At 33.4% G+C, this 23726-nt stretch overlaps 1 protein-coding gene across 1 annotated transcript in view; it reads right to left on the bottom strand.

The window, feature by feature from the left end:
- Window positions 1-12111: 12111 nt before the first annotated feature.
- St8sia4 (ST8 alpha-N-acetyl-neuraminide alpha-2,8-sialyltransferase 4) overlaps window positions 12112-23726 on the bottom strand; it is a 99559-nt gene continuing 87944 nt past the window's right edge. The window contains exon 5 of the mRNA XM_074077033.1: window positions 12112-16447. Coding sequence (XP_073933134.1) covers window positions 16165-16447 — 283 coding nt within the window. The 3' untranslated portion in view covers window positions 12112-16164. The remainder of the gene's footprint in view (window positions 16448-23726) is intronic.

Genomic DNA, 23726 nt, shown 5'->3' with positions numbered 1-23726 from the left:
TAGTCTTTTTCTACTTTTTTATATGTAATAGGCAGAATAAAGTCTCCAAAAGTTTTATTTATTAACTGGATTTAGCTAACTTAATTTCCTATCTCTAGCTGCAGAGATTTTCTTTGTGGATAATCTGATAATGTTTTGAGGTCATATTCATCATCAAGGTTTTCTGAATACCTTTTGATCAAATTTTGAGTTGTAACAATTTGTGCTACTCAAACAAAGTAAAGATGCATGAAAGAAATAGTCAAAGTATTTGTCTTGGAAAGTCAGATGCAACAGAATGGATTTGGTCAATAGTACTTTATGATTAGTAATTAACATGTTTTCATCTTATTGTTATTCTTGTAATTTATTAAATGTCAAACAAAATAGGCAAGAGATGGTTTCAAACTTCAAGTACTTTCATCATTAATTACCATTTTAGGTATTTAGAACCAATGACATCCTCAGTTGTATATCTCCTATCATTTTATATGAAATAAAACAGTTTCTAATTACTTTTTCAATACCAAAAATGTTATAAAACACTCTGATTTCAGAAATGGCAACTTGTTTGTGCTTTTTGGGGGTCAATGAAATGCAGTAATTAAATAATTCATCTAACTAAGAGTGTGAAGGATTCACTATATATTTGGTGCTTTGACAAGCACACTAGTCATAATACGGTGAACTGAAAGCATCTAGTCTAGTTCCTTAAGTTATTATCAGTGTTGTGAAGTAGACAGACAAATGAAAATAATGCAGGTGAGACAGTGCTGTGATAGTGGGAGTATAGGCTTATGCCTGAGCTGAGGCTCAAATGGTAAGTAGATGTTAGGCAGATAGTATATAGTGGGAATGGGGTACAGGAAGGATTTTATAACTTAAATAGACCAGAGGCAATAGAAAGAACATAGTATACTTAAGAACTTGAAAAAAATGCACTATGGCTAAAACATACATACTGCTTGTACCTGATGAAGTTCAGTACATGCTACCCTTAAAGATGGCACTTTGATTTTTCAGTAAACAGCAGACCCAGGAAAACCACTCTCACCTTTCCCTTGCCCTTCTTCCCTAAGCATGCTACAAAACCAAAGGAGGCCACTGTGACTTTCTCCTGCCTTTCTCTCTAGAAGCAGGTCTTAAAACCTTCATTTAAGAGGTATTTTCCCTATCCCTAGAAGAATGGAATATTTTTTATCTCTGGAAATACAGGACCACAGAAAAACATCTGAGCAAATATACTGAGCTAAATTTCACTCCCTCAATTCATTACTACTGTACCATAGTCCCTTTTTTAAATCATGCTTCACTATTACTGAACACTGTATCAAACCTAAGCATAAAATTAAATAGCTTTTCCTGTTTTTTTAAATCTTCATTTCTGAATGCTCCTATATCATATAAAATTTATATTAAATAAATTTGTATATTTCTCCTGAGAACCTGTCTTTTGTTACAGAGAACTCAGACATGAACCTAGTGATGAGTAATGAAAAGTAATCTTTCATCCCCTATAGCTCATAAAGTTTAAGTTTCAAGAAATGCAATTAAAGAGACAAAAATAAATTCCTGAAGGGATGATGAGCAAGCAGCAACAGAATGCTACAATTAGATCAATAATAGGATCATTTAGTACAGTCAGGGTCCTTGTTACCTGAGCACCTTTTCTTCTTCAAATATCCTGTTTTCTTTGAAGCAAAAGATTTAAATGCACTGGTATGCTGAAATGTTTACCTGGAGAGTCAACCTGTAATTAACACAATGTTTTGGATTCTGACATGCAGGTGTGTATATGGAGGAAATCTTGACCCAAGGAGAGCAACTGACTGCATTTGGAAAGCTCCAGGCAGGTTGTTATCTGAGAATTTTTCTTTTAGTTGAAAATTCCAACAGTAAAAATATCTAAAAATTTATACACATATACTATAATACTAAAGAATAGTGAAAATGTTTAAGCAATATTACATGTAAATATTGGTGGCAAAATGGTAAAGCACGATTCCACTTTTATTGAGCATAAGACTGTGCAAAACATATCATTTAATGATATAAACATATAGAGCAACTACCACGGAAAAATCAAGTATTTTAGACTCTGTTTTGTAATAATTAGTGTCTTTACTACATTTTCAGTATCTAATAGTCTTACAATATCACAAAACTTAAATGACATAATCTTATATCTAAAAGTTCCAAAAAATTCCTAGATACCATAAACAGCTTCAGTAAAGTAGCAGGATACAAAACTAGTTTACAAAAATCAGTAGCCTTTCTATACATCAACAATCAACAGATTTAAAAGGAATATAGGAAAACAATTTCATTTACAATAGCGTCAAAAAATATCAAATACCAAGGAATAAACTTAACAAAGGAAGTGAATGACCTCTACAAAGAATACTATAAACCATTGAAGAAAGAAATCAAAGACTATAGAACATGGAAAGATCACCTGTGCTCATGTATTGGTAAAAACCAATCCATGTAAAATGTAAAAATGGCCATACTACCAAAAGCAATCTACATGTTCAATGCAATTCCCATCAAAATCCCAATGACATTCATCACAGAGACTGAAAAATTAACCCTAAAGTTCATTTGGAAGCACAAAAGACCATGAATAGCCAAGGCAATATTGAGAAAAAAGAGTAATGCTAGAGGTATCCAATTTCAAACTAAACTACAGAGCCATAGCAATAAAAACAGCATGGTACTTGCACAAAACAGATATGAAAAACAGTGGAACAGAATAGAAGACCCAGCTATGAATCCATGCAGCTGTACCCACCTAATTTTTGACAAAGATGCCAAAAACATAAGATGGAGAAAAGACAGCCTCTATACCAAATGTTGCTGGGAAAACTGCATATCTGCCTGCAGAAAACTAAAACTAGATCCATGTTTGTCACCCTGTATAAGTATCAACTCAAAGTAAATCGAGGACCTTAATGTAAGACCTGAAACCTTGCAGATAGTACAGGAAAGAGCAGAAATACACTGGAAGCAATAGGCATAGGCAAGGACTTTCTTGGTAGAACACAATTGGTTCAGCAACTTAGAGAATAGATTGACAAATTGGATTACATGAAATTAAAAATTTGCTCAACAAAAGAAATGGTTTCTAAATTGAAGAGGCTGCCCACAGAATTGGAGAAAATCCTTGCCAGCTATACATCTGATAAGGAATTGATAATTAGAATATATAGGAAACTCAAAACACTAAACTCCCCCAAAAAATCAATGATCCAATGAAGAAATGGACAAATAAACTAAACAGAGCCTTAACAAAGGATGAAGTCCAAATGGATAAAAAACACATGAAAAAATGCTCACCATCTCTGGCCATAAAGGAAATACAAATCAAAACCACATTAAGTTCCACCTCAATCCTATTAGAATAGGTCGGAGTGTAAGCTAGTATAACCATGTGGAAAACAGTAGGAGGCTCCTCAAAAACTAAAAATAGATCAGCCATATGATCCAGTAATACCACTCTCAGGGATATAACCAAAGGAATGCGTGTCAGGTTACAATAAAGGCACCTGCACATTCATGTTTATTACATTACTATTCACTATATCTAAGCTATGTAAATAGCCAAGATGCCCTACTACTGGTGAATGGATTAAGAAAATGTGGTGTTTATATGCAATGGACTTTTATTCAGTCACAAAGAAGCATGAAATTTTGTCATTTGCAGGTGAATGGATGGACCTGGAGAACATCATCTTAACTAACTTTAGCCAGGTTCAGAAGGACAAAGCCAAATGCCTTCTCTCATATGTAGAATAGAGACATAATACAAATGCAGCAATATGTTGAAACTAAGGGATGGGAAGGATAGGGTAAAACAAGAAAGCGAAGAAGTTGAATAAGTTTGATATACTCTCTATACAAGAATGAATATAAAATTTTAAAGGGACTGAAATCACCATAAGAAAGGGACTATGGCAGAATGAAGAAAATTAGAGGAGATAAGCCAACTGAGGTTATAATACATACATACATGGAAATATCACAAGGAAGATCCTAGGAAAGCTACCTTTATCTCAAACAAGCAAAAATGTCATTTCTTTCTTTTTTTCTTTGTTCTTCTATAAAATCAGAACAGGAGGTTGGAATATATCCTCATGGTGGGGGGGATTGCAGGGAGATGGGGTGGGTAAAGGGAGTAGGAGGGCGAATGCTGTGTAAAACATTTGTACACATGTAAATAAATGGAAAAATGATACCTGTTGAAACTATTCCAAGAGTCTGGGGTGCGAGGGATAAAGGAAAATGGATGAAGGGGTTAATTCAATTATGATATATTTAATACATTTTAAGAACCTTTGCAAATGCCATAATGTACCCTACCCATCACAACAATAAAGAAAAGAAAGAAAAAAAAAACTTTTCTCACCATTACTGGTAAGAAATTACTTTCCATCAACTATTATTTGTCTAAGTCTCATACTCTGTGAGAGTATTTATACTCTCTGCAGTTAACAGATAAGACAAAAAGCTGAGATTTTGCAACAAATGTGTGAGGGAGTCAAGACCAGAGTCTTTTGTTTTGTAGCCCTGAGCTTGATCCTACATAGATATAACCCAGTTATGGACTGTGAACATTTCTCTACAATTTATCAAAGCAGGAAGTGTTTTGAGCTGTGCTAAGTGAATAGTCATTATCCTTGTGTTCCTGAAGACCACTATGAATGCAATACAGGAAAATCCAAAAGTTCAATATTTTGGGAGGCATTTGCTCATGTGTCAGACTCTTTTTGTTGTTGTTGTTGTTGTTTGTTGATTGCTTGGTTGTTGTTATCATTTTTCTTCCATCCTGGGCCTTGACATAAAAAATGCCCTTGGGTGAGATTTTTACCTTCTTTGGAGCTGCGCTACTCTGCTATTCAGAAGATTAGACTTTTAGCCTGGTTCTCATCTTCCTCTGCCTTCTCAATGCAGAATAAGAATGTATTTGTATGAGCTTTCTGAGAGTCTGTTCATCTTTCCTACTACTTTTAAATTGCATGTTAATTGGCAGTAGTTTTCATTATCTTTTTCTTGGGCATCAATTACTGTGCTTAACAATAGCAATTCAATCTTGTACTCCTTGTAATTACTATTTCCCCTGTGCTTGTTCTGTGGTACCACTACACCACCTGAATTCAAGAGTGATGTTTTTAACAACTCAGTACAAATTTATGCTGGAAGATATCTGTGGTCCATCTACCAACTGGGATGAAATTGATTCCTATTTCCAACAAGATAGCGTCTTATTATTTGTTTTCTGTACTGCTTTTAGCACTAATCACATGTTGAATTCTCCTGAAGCAGATACTACAATGGAGTTTTCTAAGTTGGTTTTATTAGAAACTGACATCTGTGAACTAGAAAAAGAAGAAAGAATGATTGGGTAGTAGAGGAAGTCAGACTCTAATGGAGAACCTCATTCAACCCCATTGGACAGTGTGAGAGCTCAACTATTTATTGTCTCATCTTGACCCCAGATGATTGAATCTTAATATTCCTGCCTCACTCTGTCATGGAATATGAAAGCCCCTAATATAAGTCATCTCTCTTCAGCTGAGGTAAACCTTAAATGACTAATAACCAAAGTCTGACTGGGACAACACATTCTCTATTATTCACAAAGCTGATATTTGTTTCTGCCATTCTCTTAAATTCTAGATTCATATTTCTGTCACTTTCTTCCAGGTGCTTAGGACAAAACCTAAAGTGTCATCCTTGACTCATGTCCTTTACCTTCATTTATATTGACTTTGCCAACAAATACAGTTGGCTCTATCTTTTTAAGAGTATGTATATTATATCTGACCACACCTCTCCACAGTTTACTAAACCACCATCACCTCTAAACTGGATTGATTACAGTAGTGCCCCAAGAGGTCAACTTTGTTCAAAATGTTCTGTTCTCAAGATTGCTGCCAAATTTATCTTTTAGCATTCCCTTGCTAACAAAATTACTTTAATCATCTCTCAGTAAGAGGTAAATTATTTTAATTGTTCCCCACCTTTGTACCAACTTCACCACATCCCTAGCTTATCCTTGCTAGGCAAGTTCTCTACTATTTGATCCATGCCCACAACCCTTTTTGCTATGATTATTTTTGAGATCAAGTCTCACTTTTTGCCCAGGCAGCCTGGACTTCCTGCCATAGCTGGGATTACAGATACATACCACCATGCTCAGCTTTTTCTGTTGAGATGAGGGTCTCACAAATGTTTTGCTCAGGATGGCTTGGAACCATGATCTTTCTGATCTCAGCCTCCCAAGCAATTAGAATAACAGGCATTAGCCACCCACACCAGCTCAAAATGTGCTTTAAGTGGAACCTACAGTAAGATATGACTATACACATGTTCTCTGAATAGATTATTGATTTTACTATTTTCTTCATATATTTACTGAGGTTTTACAAAAATTTTATCTGAAGAACAGATAAGCTCTTTAGAGGTATGGAGGCAGAAAAAAATCTTCCAGAATCACATTTCAGAGAGAGAGAAGTAATGGCCATGAGTGAGAAGTAATATTAGAATACACATTCTGTATCTTCAGTGTTTTGGCAGGTAGATTTTTAGGTTCTAGAATCATCCTAAAAAAATTAGAATTATGGTAATTTGGAAACAGCTATTGAAGTATTCGAAATAAATCATTTGAAAACCCATTCCTTAAAAGCAAGTACAAGATAATTTCTTTTATTTTCCCAAGTTTTGAAAACAAAGTAAATTTCAAGTGTGATATTTGCAAATGAAACATATTACACAATGAATAATTTCAGATATTCACTCACTTGGTTTTGGTGGTAAATGCTTGGTTTAGGGTAAACTTCAGTTTAATTTAAATTTGTAATTCAACAATGAATATGGGAACATGAGTTCAGGATGGGGAGTGTGGCTTTCATAAGTAGGAATTTAAAGGTATTTACATTTTCTAAGATAATAGATGTTTTTCAAACTCTCCTGTTTATATTAACGAAAAAAACACAGAAAGGCTGGTTTCTGTTATTGGATTTTCTATGTTAATAAAATATTATTTGGCCTATTTGCTGGGACATTGCTTGTCTCAATTTTACCATCCACCCATAAACCATGACCCACGCGGCCCATGTTCTCTGCTTAGGATGTTTCAAGTTTAACAAGGATGTCCCAGTGCCCTCTATATACAAATAGTATGGCTAGTACACCAGACAAGGGTCCAGATCTTCCATGAAATTTTTTTATTTCATGTCTTCTCAAGTCAACTGCCTGCTATGTTCATAGGTGATAAGAGTTGTATGTTGCTTGTGATTTCAACAACTGAAATGAAGTTATACAGATGTAAATATTGCTAGCTCCTCTGGGTGCACTTCATTAACAGTTAATAAGTACTTGTCAAATAGAATTAAAGATGTCCTTTAACAGTCCAGCAGGCACTGGCCAGGAAATGCTTTCTTGACTCTTAATTTCTGTAGGTTAAAGTTGGTGACGCCATCCACCAGTTTCCTGTAGGCTCCCCAAGTCTCTAGCAATGAGTGTTTTTCACCAAAAAATATTATTTGTTTTCCTGTGTATCATTTCTATTTAAATTTTGAAATTATGAGGAAAGGTGTTCCAAATGTTTGATAGAATAGTAAATAGTATTTTATAGATGAGGTTCTTTTAAATTTTATATGCCATCAAGAATTGAAAATAAATACAGATTACTTCATAAACTCACAGAAGAAATACATGTTATCAGACTCTACCAAATTAAATGAAATAAATGCATAAATATATGCTTATTATTTTGATTATAAATAGGACTGGCAACTATTAATGTACACAACTATCAGAAAATCATACAAAAACACAAACCTGAATTATACCAATGGTCATTAAAAAGCAGAAAAGAAATGTTTTTTCCCAGTAGGCCTTATATTTTATTTTTAAGACCTATGTAAATAAGGTGTTAAAGTAAAATAAAGGGTCATTTTTTAACAGAGAAAGAACTTGACCTATTAGTAGAGACTTTTACAATGCTTATAGATACATGAACGTGATAAATATAAAACAGTCGAGCCTACACCTTACCTGTTATTGTTCTATACCTGAGAGACAAATGATCCATTTGAACAGAACGGCCTTATGCCCAACCATGGAGATTAACTAACATAGAAGCCAAAGGTAGAACAACTCCAGCAGCAGTGATCTTTCCTGGAAAACATCTGCTACCAGCTGAGTGTGCTTACGATTTGGCAGTGTGGCAGATGTGCTCATGGCCGCCCATATGCATGGTGTTGGGAAGCTGGACAGACAGCAGAGGGTAAGTTTTGCTATAATAATAGCTCAAGTGTTTCAACAAAATTCAAAATAGCAAGTTGCAGCAACTGTTTTTTGCTTTCTGTGATACTATTGTCTTAAATTAACTGATTTGTGTGTGCAATCTACAATGAGCAACAGAGTTTACTAATGGGTCTGCTCTTAGAAATGTAGCTATATTATGGTCAATATTCTATAAAAGAAAGTGTTTCTATAAAAGTAATTTAGAGAATAAATGTATCAGTTTAAGTGCCTTTTATGTTTAAAAGTATTGTTGATAAATCTATGGTCAAAGAAAGCCCCTAGTAAAGTAAGTATTAGTCTTTGCAAGTGAGACTCCTCATTGTTTTTGTTTTTGTGATTTTTGAGGCAGGGTTTCACTATATAGCCCAGACCTCATACTCTATAGTCTAGGCTGGTCTAGAGTTCTCAATCCCCTTACTTTAGCCTCCTGAGTGTTGGGATTATAGGACTGTGCCATCACACCTGGCTGAAATCAAACTCATATCTTCTCTGTTCTTGGACTTTTTTTGTTATATTTATAAGCATTATTCAGTGTATGCTCCCCAGAAAATAATTTCATAGCTAATGTTATTTTAAATTACCTGTGGCTTTTTAAACAATAGAAATTCCATCCTTTATTACATCTCAGTTCTTTTATTATGTTAACGCATTTTCTGAATTTTCAAAGGGGAGATCTATAGAGTTGTCCTTTATGGAATACATTTTTGTGGAACACATCAACACTATTTTGCATTTATGTTTACTTGAGAAATTTTACAATAGTGATTGAGTCAGGTATCTTGAAACAAAACATATAGATAGCTACATTTATATTTATATGCAATGCTTTCACATATTTTTGTTACTGAATTTCAGAAATTGAGCAATCAAGTGACTGGAATCTCTTATCTGTTAAGAATGGATTAAACAGTAATTTTATTTTTATATTCAGGATTATTGTTTAGTTCTCACAGGCTTTGAGCAATGAAACTAATATATAGGGAAACTATTGGACTGCCTCCTGAATTTAGAGATTAGTTAACTCCCATCCCCAGGAAGACAGAGACAGTAAGGAAACAAAATCAATATCAAGTTTATGAGTTTAGTCATCTGCAGAAGTTCAACCTTAAGCAAGTTCTGCAAACAGCTGCTAATGGAGATTCAGGGAACTCTCAAGTTCAATCAAAATGTTTGAATAAGAACCTCAACTTTAAAATCACAGTACTGTAATGAATTTTTTGATACATAAAGCAAGAATAATAATAAAAAGAAGAGTTTGAAGTCTGAATTGGCAAGTTTTACTTAGCACCATCCTGGGGAGAGACTGACCTGAAAGCAGTTGTTTTTATTATTAGAGATGATTATGCTGTTTTGAGGAAGGGATCATTTGTAGACTTTTCCAAATTCTAAATACAATCTTTCTATATACTTTTGCATAGCTCTGGTCTATGGTCATTAAACAATAATCTAGTTACTTAGTTTCCCAAGGAAGTTCTTGCTAGAAAAGATGAGGCAGCATCAGAATGTGATGGCAAAGAGGGTGGAGACTGGTGTCAGTGGGTTCGGGTCCTGGTTCTCTCAGTTCTTAGCTGTGTGACCTTGAGCCCACCCTATTTCCTCTCCTTTAACCTTGCTTGTAAAAGTGGGATATTTGCAGTGCCCAGTTCATAGACTTGTTTTTAAGATTATATATAAATATAAATATATATATATATATATATATATATATATATATATATATATATATACATATATAAAGAAATGTTTGGCCCAGAGTATAGATGATTTAAGTATTGTTAACATAAGACACATGAACTGGACCCATAAATTTCTGAGTTTCTATGAATATATATTAAGGTTTATTTTGAACTAACTGTGTAAGTCCTTGTAAATTAGAATAGTTTGATTCAGCCAACCAGAACTAACAAAATGTCTACAAAAATTTAGAAAAGCACATTTTGACAAAGCATCTGTAGCATCTCTTCCAAATAAAGTGAGTAGTTCATTTTAATACCTGCATTTCAAATTGTACTGTATAATATCAAGAAATGAGGGAACAGTGCAATTTGTCATTATATCTCATAGAGTATCTCACATATTATTGATATTTATAAGGCAAATAAAAATCTATTTCTAGCTTTCTTTTTTCTTTTACAGTTTCAGAGTTTAAATTCAGGGCCTTGTACATGCCAGGCAGGTGCTGTACCTCTTGAGACAAGAACCCAGCCCTTTTCTATATTAGTTATTTTTCAAATAAGGTCTTGCCTTTATATGCAAGCTGCACCTGGACCACTATCCTCCTATTTACACTTCCCATGTAGCTGGAATGATGGGAAAGTAGCCTATGCCTGGCTTTTCATTGGTGGAGATGGGCTTTTGCTAACTTTTTGGCCTGAGCTGCCCTTGAACCTCCATCCTCCAAATCTGCATCTTGCAAGTAAAGATTACAGGTGTGAATCACAGGCCTGGCTCCACTTCTTAATTCTGTGAAAAAGCTTATAAAAATCATGAATTATGTCACTTTTTAAAACCAGTACTAAAGGTATAACAATTGAATACATTTGGACATTCTTTGCTGGAAATTTAAATTTGTTTTTATTTTCCACCTCTCAGAGCTTGTACTAGTGTCTTGTTAATTCCTGAGAGCACTTCAGAATTGTGTGAGTGAGGACAAATCATTTTCTTGCAAAGCATGTTGAATAACAATGTACTAATGTACTAATTTCACAGGAAATTTAGCCATGATTTTGGACAAGAACACACTTAAATCCATTTAAAATAATAAATATTGTAAATAATATTTTTGACAGTAGAAATAAACTATCTTTAACATTGCCTCTTAGAAAGGTGATGCTTTTTATTTTTGAAGGTACTGTGACTTGAAAGAGCTCTGCCACTTGAGCCATGCTCCCTTTTTGCTTTAGTTATCTTTCAGGTATGGTCTTGGATTTTTCTAGGTTTATTGGTTGAGATTGGGTCTCACTAACTTATTAACTTATTTTGCTTTTTTTTTTTTTTTTTGCCAGGGCTGGCCTGTAACTGCAATCGTTTCCATTTCCACCTACTACATAGCTGGGATTACAGAAATGAAGCACTGTGCCCAGCCTGGAAAATGGATTCTAAAGTCACCAAAATCCATACTCATTTTAAATTCTGTAAGTTTTTCTGTAACATTAAAAATTGGGGTTCTGTATGAGGAGGTGTGATTATATGTAAATTTAATCACACAAATATAAATAACACAAGTTCATTAACCATTGTTAATGATTTCTTAATAGCTTCAAGAAAATGTTTCTCACTTATAGAATGCTGATAGTGTCCTTGTGAAACTACAGCTAAAATATTCTCCAGAAAACAGTTCAGTGTCTTAAAACAGATCTAGAAGTTACAGGGAGCCATGGGAAAAAAATTAAGTATATAGTATTTCAGAATAATTTCCTGGAACTCACTGCAAACAGCAGCAGTTTGCAGATGAACTCACAAACTAATGGGCAGCTCAAGAGCAGGCAGTAGGTAAGTAGTTACTTCAGCTGTGGAGTTTCAATGTCTCAGTTACTTCAGTCAGTGGGCGTCTAAATTAGATATAAATGACTGTCGCTTATGCAATGCTCCATTTTCAAAACCACAACCATGTGGAATACTGTTAAGGATTTCAAGATGTTCGTGGGGGTATTGACACTGCTTGTATCCCCATTCACATACGAAAATAAATGTTTAGTCTAGTTGTCAATGACTGGTGCTGAGGCATAGGGAACACCAAAGAGGTAACAAAAACTTACTCTATACAATCACATGATGTAGAAAGTGAAACTGAGGGCATGGATAAAAGAGATAAGAGAAAAATTGAAAAAAGAACAAGTGATTTAATTTATTTTACAATTTCACAAATGATAAAACAATAATACCCAACTGCTATACACAAACAATAGGAGAACAGTGTTGAACAGAATGAACCTGACAGACTAAACCTCATCTTCTGATTCCACAAACGGTATAAGAAATACTCAGTAGCAATTATCCTGTGCAGCAATTCTATGTCTGTAAACTCTTTTTTCCTGCTATATACATTTGAAGTATTTGTGCTTTTACCAACACAAACAAACAGTATTTGCTAAACGGTGCCACTTAAATGAGATACACAAGGCCTGGAGCTGCAATCTGAAAACTGCAATTTTAATACATTGCCAGCTTGAAGACATTTTTTTTCATTTTCCTTTTCTTCTTTATTTTTTGAAATATTCAGAAATACTAGTCTGTTATTGTAAATCTAGGTATGGACAACATAGAATTCATTATAAAGCAGATTTCTCTTAAAGCAGATTAGTAACTGAAGTCTCAGAAGAACTTCTTCATTCTAAAGTGGTCTTATTTATCTCCAGAGTAATTCACAGTGCAGACCCTGAAGACGTAAGATAATACAAACCTAGTGTGTACATATTTCAGACTTGGTATGTATACACACAAATGCACATATATAACATTGTATATATGCATCACACATGTCTATTTGTACTATATAGATATATCTATAGCACATATATAATAAAATATCTATTTCTAGGTGGGCTTTATTTGGATTTTCTTTTATCGAATACTTACAAGAACCCTCACTCGATTTGCAAAACATTGGTGTATTGATAATGTGTGATGGGGAAATGTCCTAACTTGTAGAGATAACAACTAACTATACATAACTTTTCCCACACCCCTTTCACAATTATAGTCCTTACAATAACCACATTAAAATAACTCTTTAATGAACCAAATACCACAATATGTGCATTATGACTAACTGGCTGAATTAGAAATAAATTACTTCATTTACCCTTGTTTTGCGTAGTAGCTGAATAACTAGTTACACTACTTCTAGCATTTTTAAGTAAATCACCTCTGTAAGCATCTATGTGAAATTGTCATTAACAACTGATATACAAGTCATATGATATACAACACATGTAGACACTTGAATACCCAGCACCCTCTTTCAGTGAGAAAAACTTCCACAGTAGTTTCATCAGTCTTCTGGGCCGAATCCTTAGATTTGCCCTGAAAATTTATTACTGATGCAGTTTTTATTTCAGCAACTTAATATTAATCATAGAACAGGCTGAGTAATAATGATGAAAATGTTTCCATGGTCTATTCAACAGCACAGTAACAAGCATGTTACCTAAAGAACAGGAATACTTCACAGTCAGCTGCCTGAGCATTGCCAGGGTAAAATCATGAAAAACAAATAAAAAATTAAAGCTGCAAACATATGATTTTTCAAGAGAAAAGAATCCCAGATACATCAAGTATGTACTTATGATTTGATTTTGTTATCATCCCTTATGCCCCCTTGTTAGTTAAATCTCAACCCTTTTTTCATATGCTTGCTTTTAGCCTTCAATGATCTCCTTGCTCTATTCTTAGAAGAAGGCCCTGGTAGATATCGAAGGGGGAGAACAGATAGAAAGGTACATATTGGAGAATGAAATGATCTGGTACAATTGTCTTCTTTGAACACTAAATATCTTTAATTGAATTCATTCTTAAGTATTGAAAGTTCCCTGAGATGAACAAAAATAGTTTCTGTCAAATCTGAAGCCCTTTTTAGGTGAACATTTTCAGAACTGGGCAGTATTTTGAGAACACAAAGCGCAGGGTAAAAAAGCAATGTGAAGACGCTAAAAAGGCACTACCCAATGCATCTATGAGAAAAACATCAATACAGAATAGTGGATGGCTGAGATGTGTTTGCTGTGGCCTGAAAATTGTTTAAATACAGTTGCTTAAAATTCAGTAAAAGTGGCAAGGTACCTTGCTCTGCTTTATAAGACATATGTTGGATTTTACCTGTAAAAATTTACTTATGACTTCTAGATTTCTATTGAATTCATGTTTAAGGCTACTAAAACAACTGATCAGAAAATAGTCCAAACTCAGATGTCAGACATCACCTGCTTTTCTTTTTTTTGGGTAAATCAAACTTTTCAACTTTTTATTCAAAACATGTATCTAATTCTTTTAAAATGTCCAATAGATAAGAAACTTAATGATAAAATTACATTAAGTTGTATTCATCTTTAGCTATGAATCTCCCATATGAATTCTATTTTGCTTTCTTTAGAGATACATGAATTCACAGAAATTATTGTCTTCTCTATTCCAATGTTCTACTATATTTTAAAAAATAATACCACATATTATTAAAATATTGTAAAATATTGATGACTATACTACTGTGATTACCCTTTTCCATGAACACATAAACACATGCATCATATTATTCTCCGTGCTTTTCATTCATTTCTCAGACTGTCCTCACTTAGAAACAAACATAGTTATTCTTTGTACTATTTCTTCTTTCCTCATATTTCTGTCCCCAAGAAACAAGAAGTCATATAACTTGTTTCAGGCCAAAGAGGAAGTGAGAACACAGTGCTTCTGCTTTCAAAAGAAGCAATTTGCCCTCAGAGTCACCTACCACTGTAATATAAGTTATCAGAAAACTGTCCTACTGATATTCTGTAATTTCTGCTATATATTAAATTCTTTTAAATTACTTTATGAATAATTTCATGTTTCTCCACAAACACATTCAGTGATAATATGACCAAATTTAACTACAGAAAAATGTTGGTCAATTGAATTCACATTAAGTCCAAAATACTGACACACAATTTCATTGTTAAACCTTTTAAAATTAACCACATCCATTATGAAAATAACACTCCAGTAATCATGGGTTTTTTGCACTAAGAAATTTAACAATGATATAAAGACCATGCTCATCTTTATATTTGATAACAAGGGGAATATTGAAGAAGTAGAGGTCACATTCCAGCTATATCCATCAAACATTTAATCTAAAGGGCAAAATGCTTCCATAAAAAATTATTATGAAGTGTAAAAGGTATAAAATAAAAATAAAGTTTGAGTTTGGAAATTTAAAAAAATTTAGAGACCAGTTGCACATTAGTAGCATAATAATATATTCATGTTAATAATGATCTCTTTTGATGAAAGGAAAATGGTTTGTTGCGTAGAAACATGAATATAATCTTTGGTACCAAAAGTGCGATTTTCTGCTAATTTTATCACCTTAGAAGACATGGAATATCTCTTCTTTAGAATGGTTCACTATTACTGAGTGGTATACTTTGACTGGTACCTTCTACACCACTGGAAAATAATCTGGAGGTTTAGAGTTGTGCAGAATAAAACTTAAAAATTTTGGTGTGATTGCTTTTAAAAATATAAGAACTTTAGAAAAGATTACTTGACATTTTATTTTTCTCATTCATATATATTTCCCATTTCTGTACCACAAAAAAGATTTCTAAGCACCCCAATAACCCAATCCAAAAGAGATTCCAGAAGACAAGCAAAATCATAAATAAAAACATGAAATACATGATCAGACTCAGAGTCCTGACTGAAGGCATTTACTTGAGTTATTTAATCTTATGGATTTCACTGCTCAAACTGTTTCCATGTTGATTTCTGCTGACAAGGATGATTTAATTTCCCAAGGGCTGAGTTGTATTACCGCGTTCCTCTTCCAGTGTGCTTGGCATTGCAGTGGCAGCCCGACAGTGATGAATACATTTGCTTTGTTAATTAATGATGAGTGCATTATTGGATCTTGTAAACACTACTGATTATACATTCAAACTGTATTCTTAGTGGAAGTGGCACTTACTAGGACCCTTGAAGTCAGAAATATTGAATTGTTAGAGCACTTTGCAGGTATTTCATCAGCTGGTAGTGGATTTCACATGAATTTCCTTTATCAATCTTTCAGTTAATTGGTGAATACTGATACAGCCTTATTTTGGATCCAATTTTCAAATCTGCAGAAGCATCTTCAGAAAAGACATTATATTCAGTGTTTATGTTTCAAAATGTGCTTTATTGCTTTGTACACTTCCCTGTGGTCAGTTTTAGAGCTCCTCTATTATGCAGCACATTTAATGTTTTGAATTCTAATGGCATTCTGTGAGGACCTGCATTGGAAAAGTACCTATATTTTAAGTCATCGTAGTAATGATATTTGACAGGCTTTCCATTCAAATCCTTGGGGAATGGCCAGAATCCATACAGATGAATTTCATCACAGAATCTCGTGGCAAGTGTATACATGAGGAGACCTGTGCTTGGTCTTTTGATGGGGACTTTGTTTGTCAGCCAGTAACTAGAAGAAGAAAAAAAAAAAAACAGAAGAATTTAGAGAAACACAAAACATACCCTGCAGCAAGCACACTATGTAGAAAATTTAATTGTATCTCTATGACAAATATTTTGAAATATTACTAAAAAAGCTATTTTAAGTACTTAGAAAATTTTATGCTTTTAGGTTTTCTTTAACATTTATTTTCTTGCTTATTCATGAGATCATATAAATAGCCAGAGGGCCTAGAATATGAGTTATTATTACTGTAGAATCTCACTAAAACTAACTTTGTGCACAGGCAAAGTTAGTAAGATCCTACCTCAAGAAAAAAATATATATATATAATCTAAATGACTGGATGCCTGGCTCAAGTGGTGAAGTGCTTGCCTAGCATCATGAGGCCCTGGGTCCAATCCTTACTACCACCAAAAAGAGAATAAAGGAAGGAAGGAAGGAAGGATGGATGGAAAAAAGGCAGGCTAAAAATATTACCTCAACTAACACAAGAACAATATCAGCAACAAAAATCACAAATAGAATAATTGATAAATAGTTCACTGCTTATGCATTTTAACCTCTCGTTAAATAGGTAAAATGTATTTCAGTGCTGATAAGTATTTCATAGTACTCATTTACAAAGGCAATAAAATACTTCAACGTGTTTAATTCTATCGTTGCTAAATTTTGTTGGCCTGAAAAGCATGCAAACTCCCAAGTTAAGCATTACCTCTGGAGTACAGGGGGTTTCCAATACTTCTTGACATATTCATTTTCTTAAAAACAATGACCTGATATTAAAATAGCTAAAAGGGGAAGAGTATAGATTTCTTTTACTTTAAAAGTTGTCTTATTATAAATACAACAAACAATTTTTTAAAAATTTCCCTACTGCCTTTAATTTGGTGGAATATATATCCAGCCATTCAAATGTAAAGTAAAGATTATGGTATATTGTGAACATTGCTATATTAAATATATTTGCCTTTGATTTTATATCATATTCTTTTCTTTTTCTCTCAGGGCCTTGTTTCTGCTTGCTAGGCAGGCAATGTACCACTTAAGTCATGACCGCAGCGCTTTGGGCTTCTAGTTACTTTTTAGATCAGGTTTCCTATTTAGGCCCAGGCTGGCCTATACTGCAGTCCTCCTATTTAAACTTCCCTCATAACTGCAATGATAGGCATGTACCACCATGGCCAGGTTTTTAGTTTGAGATGGGAGTCTCACAGACTTTTTACCTGGGTTGGACTAAACCAAAATCTTCCTCTGCTCCACTTCCTGGGTACCTGGAATTACAGACGTTGGCCACCATGCCCAGCTAAAAAAGTTTTTATGAATCTTTGCAAAGGAAATCAAATACATTTTTGCATTGTATTAAAAAAAACCCTAAAATGTTATTTTACTTCAGTTGATTATAGAAATACTGTAGTTCCAAACCTCAGCAGAAAGATCACACGGAAAGTATACTTAGCCATTGTGATTCTATTTTTTTCCTTCATATCTCTCTTTATTGCAGTGAAAATTAACCTTTTTTTTTGCTTACTTTCTGTTTTGGTGCTGGGCTTTCTCTGTGCTAGGTAGGCATCCAACCCCACAGTTTTGCACATTTTCTGTTTCTCTCATTTCATGAATGCCATGGAGTAAATGGTTTGAACTATGTAAAATGTATTATGAAGCTTGTATTATCAGAATAGTTTTGAGCAAATCTCTTCTCAGTAAAGAAGATCTATAAGTAATTTTCACAGAGGAATAGCTGAAAATTTTCTCATAATTCAAAAGTAGCTAAAACGAGTAAAATCATGATATCCTGTATATTGTTAATATCCTGACAGAGGCACAAACAGTGATTGCATGCAAGAAGCTTAGTCAAATTCCAGTTTGAAGACTTTGAAGAGACTACTGCCAGAAAGTCTCTGCACTCTAAGAAAGTAGGTACTGCTAACATGAATTAATATAGAAAAGTTTTGTGAGTATGATCTGTGTTATTTAAAAAGGCCAGATGATGAAATTGATTAGTTAAAATTATTTTATTTATAAATTTCTAAATTAGGTGAAGCAATTTCAACCTCAGTCAAAAAATGTGTATTTCCATGAGAGAATGTCAATGATTTGGAAAATATGGCAGTGTGAAGTTCATGCTGAATTATTTTTAAAGAAAGGCTAACATTAGTAGAAGGAAATAATATTGTGCTTTATTACTTGTATGGGACTCCAAGGTCTTGTCAATAAATGCTCTCCATCTCTTAATTCTGGAAGACCTTGTAACTATGGTTGAACAAATTCAAATACCAAAGCAACTTCTACATGCAATATGAATTGTTAGCTAACAATTCATGCAATGTCCGTAAGAAATGATGAAAGAATGCATATTCACCCAAATGATTCAAAACAGTGTCAGAGATATGCAGTTACTCAACCTTTTTTGATCCATGGTACCCTTGAGAAAACACATACAAAATTATTGAAGGTGTCAGGATAGTGCTTTGAAAACAAAATTCCAACCATAAAAAGTACCTTATATCATCTTGTTGTAGTTCTGCTCAATTATTTCTGCAGTTAACCTAATAGATTAATTAATGTAGCTTCTGAAGTTCTAGCAGGAGAAGAAAGTACGTTTTGTGAAGTTTGGATTACAACCACTTGAATAATTTCAAAGAAAAAATAAACTATCCACTTGTCAGGATATTTTTGGGGAAACAAAAAATGTACCACTTGTCCTATTGATTTCTAAAAAGCATCATTGAAAAGTAGATCTTAATAAATGTCATTGACATGTAAAGATAAGCTAAGAAAAATGTAAAGAAGGTCAAGAGTGAAGGCCACAAGTAATAACATTTCTGTGAAACTAAATAGAACAAAAGATAAAACAAATAGAGTTGGTACAAACTACTATAAATTCATTGCTATGCTCAAAGTTTTATAGACCGATTGATATTATTGAGATGCAGTTTTTAACCATGAACAAATTACACATTTGAAAAGGACAAGAAAAGATATTATTTTTTAATTCTGTTAGCATGATCATTTAGACAAGAGCTGTCAACTTTGCAAGCCTTAGCCCTGAGCAAAGTTTTAAAACCTATACTTGAAATTGTCTACTTATATACAAACTGACATGTAGAAGCTATAATTTTATGAAGTTTATCAAAGCAAGTAGAATAGTACATTTATAAAATAATGAAATTTATAATGTAATTCAGTATAATGAATTCTAATTTTTATCTCAAACTTACATGTATTGAAATATAGTTTAAAATTTAGCGATGTTTTCAATTCAGCAAGTGTTCTAGCTTGCCTATATGTATTTTTATGTAAACTAATTTGGGGGACTATAAAATTAATGTAGGCTCCTCATGTCTATAGATATTTTGAAGAAAAGAGGAATGTATAGGGAAGAAAAACAAGACATCTGACCTATAACCCAAACACACAGAAATAAACATTATAAGGCAAGCTGCATCCGTTTGATGTTCCAGCTCATTTACATCTCAATGTATTACAGTTGTCCTTAGACATATACAGGATATTTTTCAACTAAACTAGTTTGAATTGATTTTCTTCCTTTGCTCCTTTCCTTCTTTCATCTCTCCCTCCTTTCTCTTTTGCTTTAATATTATGTCTTTCCTGTTGTGTAAAAATTTTTCTCTGAATATTATGTATAAATTGACCATTTGTAATAGCCTCCATAGATCTCACTACTCCCGCCATGGAACCTTTGTTCCAACACATAACCCCAGTTCTTACTTTAAACAAACTCAGAACTTAGAATGTTTCCACTTGCCAAAGCAGCACACTACAAATATGGGTTCAAATCTATATATTGCTTATTAGTTCTTGGAAAAGCTGCTTCACTTTTTGGAATGCAATTAGTTATGAAGGAAATCATTATGACTATATAAAACAGAGAGTAAACATGAAAGAATATAACTAACAGCCTCACACATGGTAAATGACATTAGTGAGCACTCAACATATTCCAAAAGAACACTTTCTCCAATTCTACACACAAAACCATTTTTCTCCTGAAAACTTCTTTTAACACTATATGTTGCCTGGAAAATTTGTGGTCATATCATTTAACCTCAACACATGTTTCCTGAGAAACCAACATTTCATTCTATAGTTTGCTTGGGGTTTCCTCTATCTATAAAATTCTATTGTGCTTTGAAAGTTTTCTTTTGCCATAAAACAGACTTATTTTCATTTTGCTTGTACCTCAATGTTCTGTTCTTTTACCTTTGTTAAGTTTGTTATATATTGAAAAGCCAAGAAACTACTTAATAAATTCTTCTAACCTGTTATAGTAATTGCCTTTTCATTGCTTTACAGTATACTATATAGCATTAATTAATTTTTTAAAGGTGTTTAAAACTTAATATCATTTTGAAATTATTTTGGAAAATTCATGACACTTTGAAAGATTATGAAATGGCTTATGTGGCATCAAAAAAGATGGGTTGACAGTAAATTCTTTAAAGGAAAATGGAAGTGCCACCAATGTAGTCACTAAAAGTAAATTCATCCACCATGAATTAATCCTTACATTATGTTGGAGAGGCAAGAAGGCATAGATCTCAAATTTTCTTCTAATGTGAGGAAACAAGGTGGCAGAGAGGCATATTTAATGTCATTTGACAAGTGAAGAGTAGACCCAGAGGTAAACAGATACACAATTTATTAAAAGGTAGTGATGATAATAACAACTTATTAAGTGTTTATAAAGGTCCAGAGATAACATTAAATGATTTATATATTTTTTTAATTTATCAGCACCAAAATAGACATTGTTATTTCACAGAGGAGGACACTCATTACATGAGCAACTTAAGGTCCTAGAGATTGTAGGTGATAGGACTAGAATTTAAGGCTGCATTTATCTAGCTAACTAGGACTTGGATTCTTCAACTTCTCTAGAGCATTCAGCTTGGAATGGAGTCTACTGGGTAGACAAATAAAGATCTGTACAGCACTGTGGTGATTAGTAGGCCAGTGTAAATAGTTGTGTGATTTACATATGAATGTTTAATTTCAAAATTAAATAAGATCTGACCAATATACAATACCCAATTTTCCCAGTGTACACTAAAAATTGTTTGAAGTGAGAAAATGAGTTTTGTGGTTTCAGTATGTAATTTACTTAACCACATTGCAAATGCCAAAGGCAGTGACACTATATCAAAGGGTAAGAATTTCCATGCAGATTTGAATAATGTATCTTAAAATATTTTGAAGTGTCATTAAAATGAAAGCAGAAATTTATAACTTGTTGGTCAATATTCATTTTATGTGCTCTTTGTTTGCAGAGCTCTGTATTAAGTAGGAGATAAAAAAAGGAAATATTTTCTGGGGTGGCCCTTCATATAATACAGACAGTGTTTTATCAAACTTTAGAGGATTAATTCACCAGACGCATACAGGACTCACAAAATAAGAAAGGTGCAGTAATCTATATATAGGAAAGATGAGAATAAATAATTCTGTTGAATAATCTCTGTTTTATATCTAGTAATTACGTTTGTCTTTTGGTGTCTGCCATAGAGAAAAAAACTCACCCTTAGTTCTGAATATCACCTCTCTTCTTTTTATGTGCCTATGTATATGTGTATATCACCAAGTTGACAGTAGATACAGTGTTAGAAAATCCTAGATCAGCTTATATTGTATTGGTTATACTGTCTCGTATGTTATTACTGAGCAATGACTCTCATGGTGATATTAGCAATTCTATTTCACTATCCTAGCGTTCATGATATTCAGAAAATCTTGTGATATGTACTATGATATATAATGTGATCTCTGTTTCATATAGAGTGAATTGGTAGCTCAGGAAATAAAATAACTTCTAAATTTTTTTCAGCCAAGAAGTTGTACCTTAGTAAAAGTTTAACTGCAGACACCAGATAGGGAGGAGGGAGGCTACTGATTTGCAGCACTCACAATTTCTGTAGTGTAAATATTCCCCAAATTGCTCATTTTAAGCTACCAACCTAGTGTCAGTGGATACATGTTGGAAGAGATGGTCAGATTAGCTCTGGTGAACCACTTTAAGACCGCTCTAGCAAACCACTCACAACAGAAAAGAGAAAGAACACATTCCTCCTTACCTATAGCACTGTAAGGTTTGAACAAGAAAATTTAATATTAAGTAAACAATTGAAAAATTTCTAGATATGAGTTGTTTACATCATTTGGAAAGAGATCAATAGTTCCACTACATATTCATAGAACATTTTAACATTATCATCTAAAGAAAATAGAGAAGAAATAAATAATAATTCTATTTTTGTCGGTAAAACAAGGGATTGCAGTGCAGGTAACCCAAAAGTTTAGTAAAAATCAGTTAGGTAATGGAAGATTAAAATGATAGAGGTGTTTATTCCTGTCACATTTTCTTTTATATTAACATTTATTCCAATGAATAACCTAAGGATTATTCTTTCATATTTCCCAGCCAATGAAAGGACAAGTTCCAAATAAAAGTCAATTTTACTATGAAAACAAAGTGGAAACAGCTCTTCTAATGGCCTAATGGTCTCATTTCATTTCCATTTGGCCTATTTACAAGTAGAGATGCCCAGTTTACATCTATAGATAGGTTACATTAACTTCCTCCAGATGGGAGTTGTACTGAAATCTGTTTCAATAGGACTAGGGGCCAACAAATACGATCTAAATGCCATTCAATAATGCAAAATTCTTACTATCAAAGTTACAAACTAATATCAGATAAATGTCAGACTTCTGAAAGTCAAGTGACAAAATAAAATCAAGACACACAAAAGAAAATCTCTTAGTTCTTTACATCTTTCCCAGCAAGTATCAAACTAACAGCATATAAAGAAGTAAGTTCAATTTCAACACAGTTCTGAATTTTCATTCCTGCCGTAAAGGATCAGACACTGAAGGTGCTGCCCATTTACACAGTTGACTTGTCCTTGGCATCACTTTACCACTCAAATAAAGGGCTTTCTATAAGCGTGTAAGTGGAGGAAGGTTAGCCCAGCTAAGGGAAAACCCCATGAAAGAATGACACTGGGATGCAAGCCTTTAGATCCAAGTTACACAGCACAGCTGTCTGACATTGGAAATGCTACGGCCGTAATTCTTCTCCATAAAATTAATTAGGAAATAATTTTAAGTTTGTATCACTGAAATTTTAAGGGATATAAGATCATATGCAATATTTTCAGTAACTAAAATACTAATAAAAATCTATTTTCCACTGCACATATCAATCTCTATTTGATGAAATACCAATCTAATAGAATCAATGTTAAGTTTCCTACCTTTTCACTTTTAA

The sequence above is a fragment of the Castor canadensis genome, chromosome 6 (assembly GCF_047511655.1).
Source record: "Castor canadensis chromosome 6, mCasCan1.hap1v2, whole genome shotgun sequence".
Classification (NCBI taxonomy): domain Eukaryota; kingdom Metazoa; phylum Chordata; class Mammalia; order Rodentia; family Castoridae; genus Castor; species Castor canadensis.
Note: the sequence above shows the minus strand (reverse complement) of the source record. Positions and strands in the feature narration are given on the sequence as shown.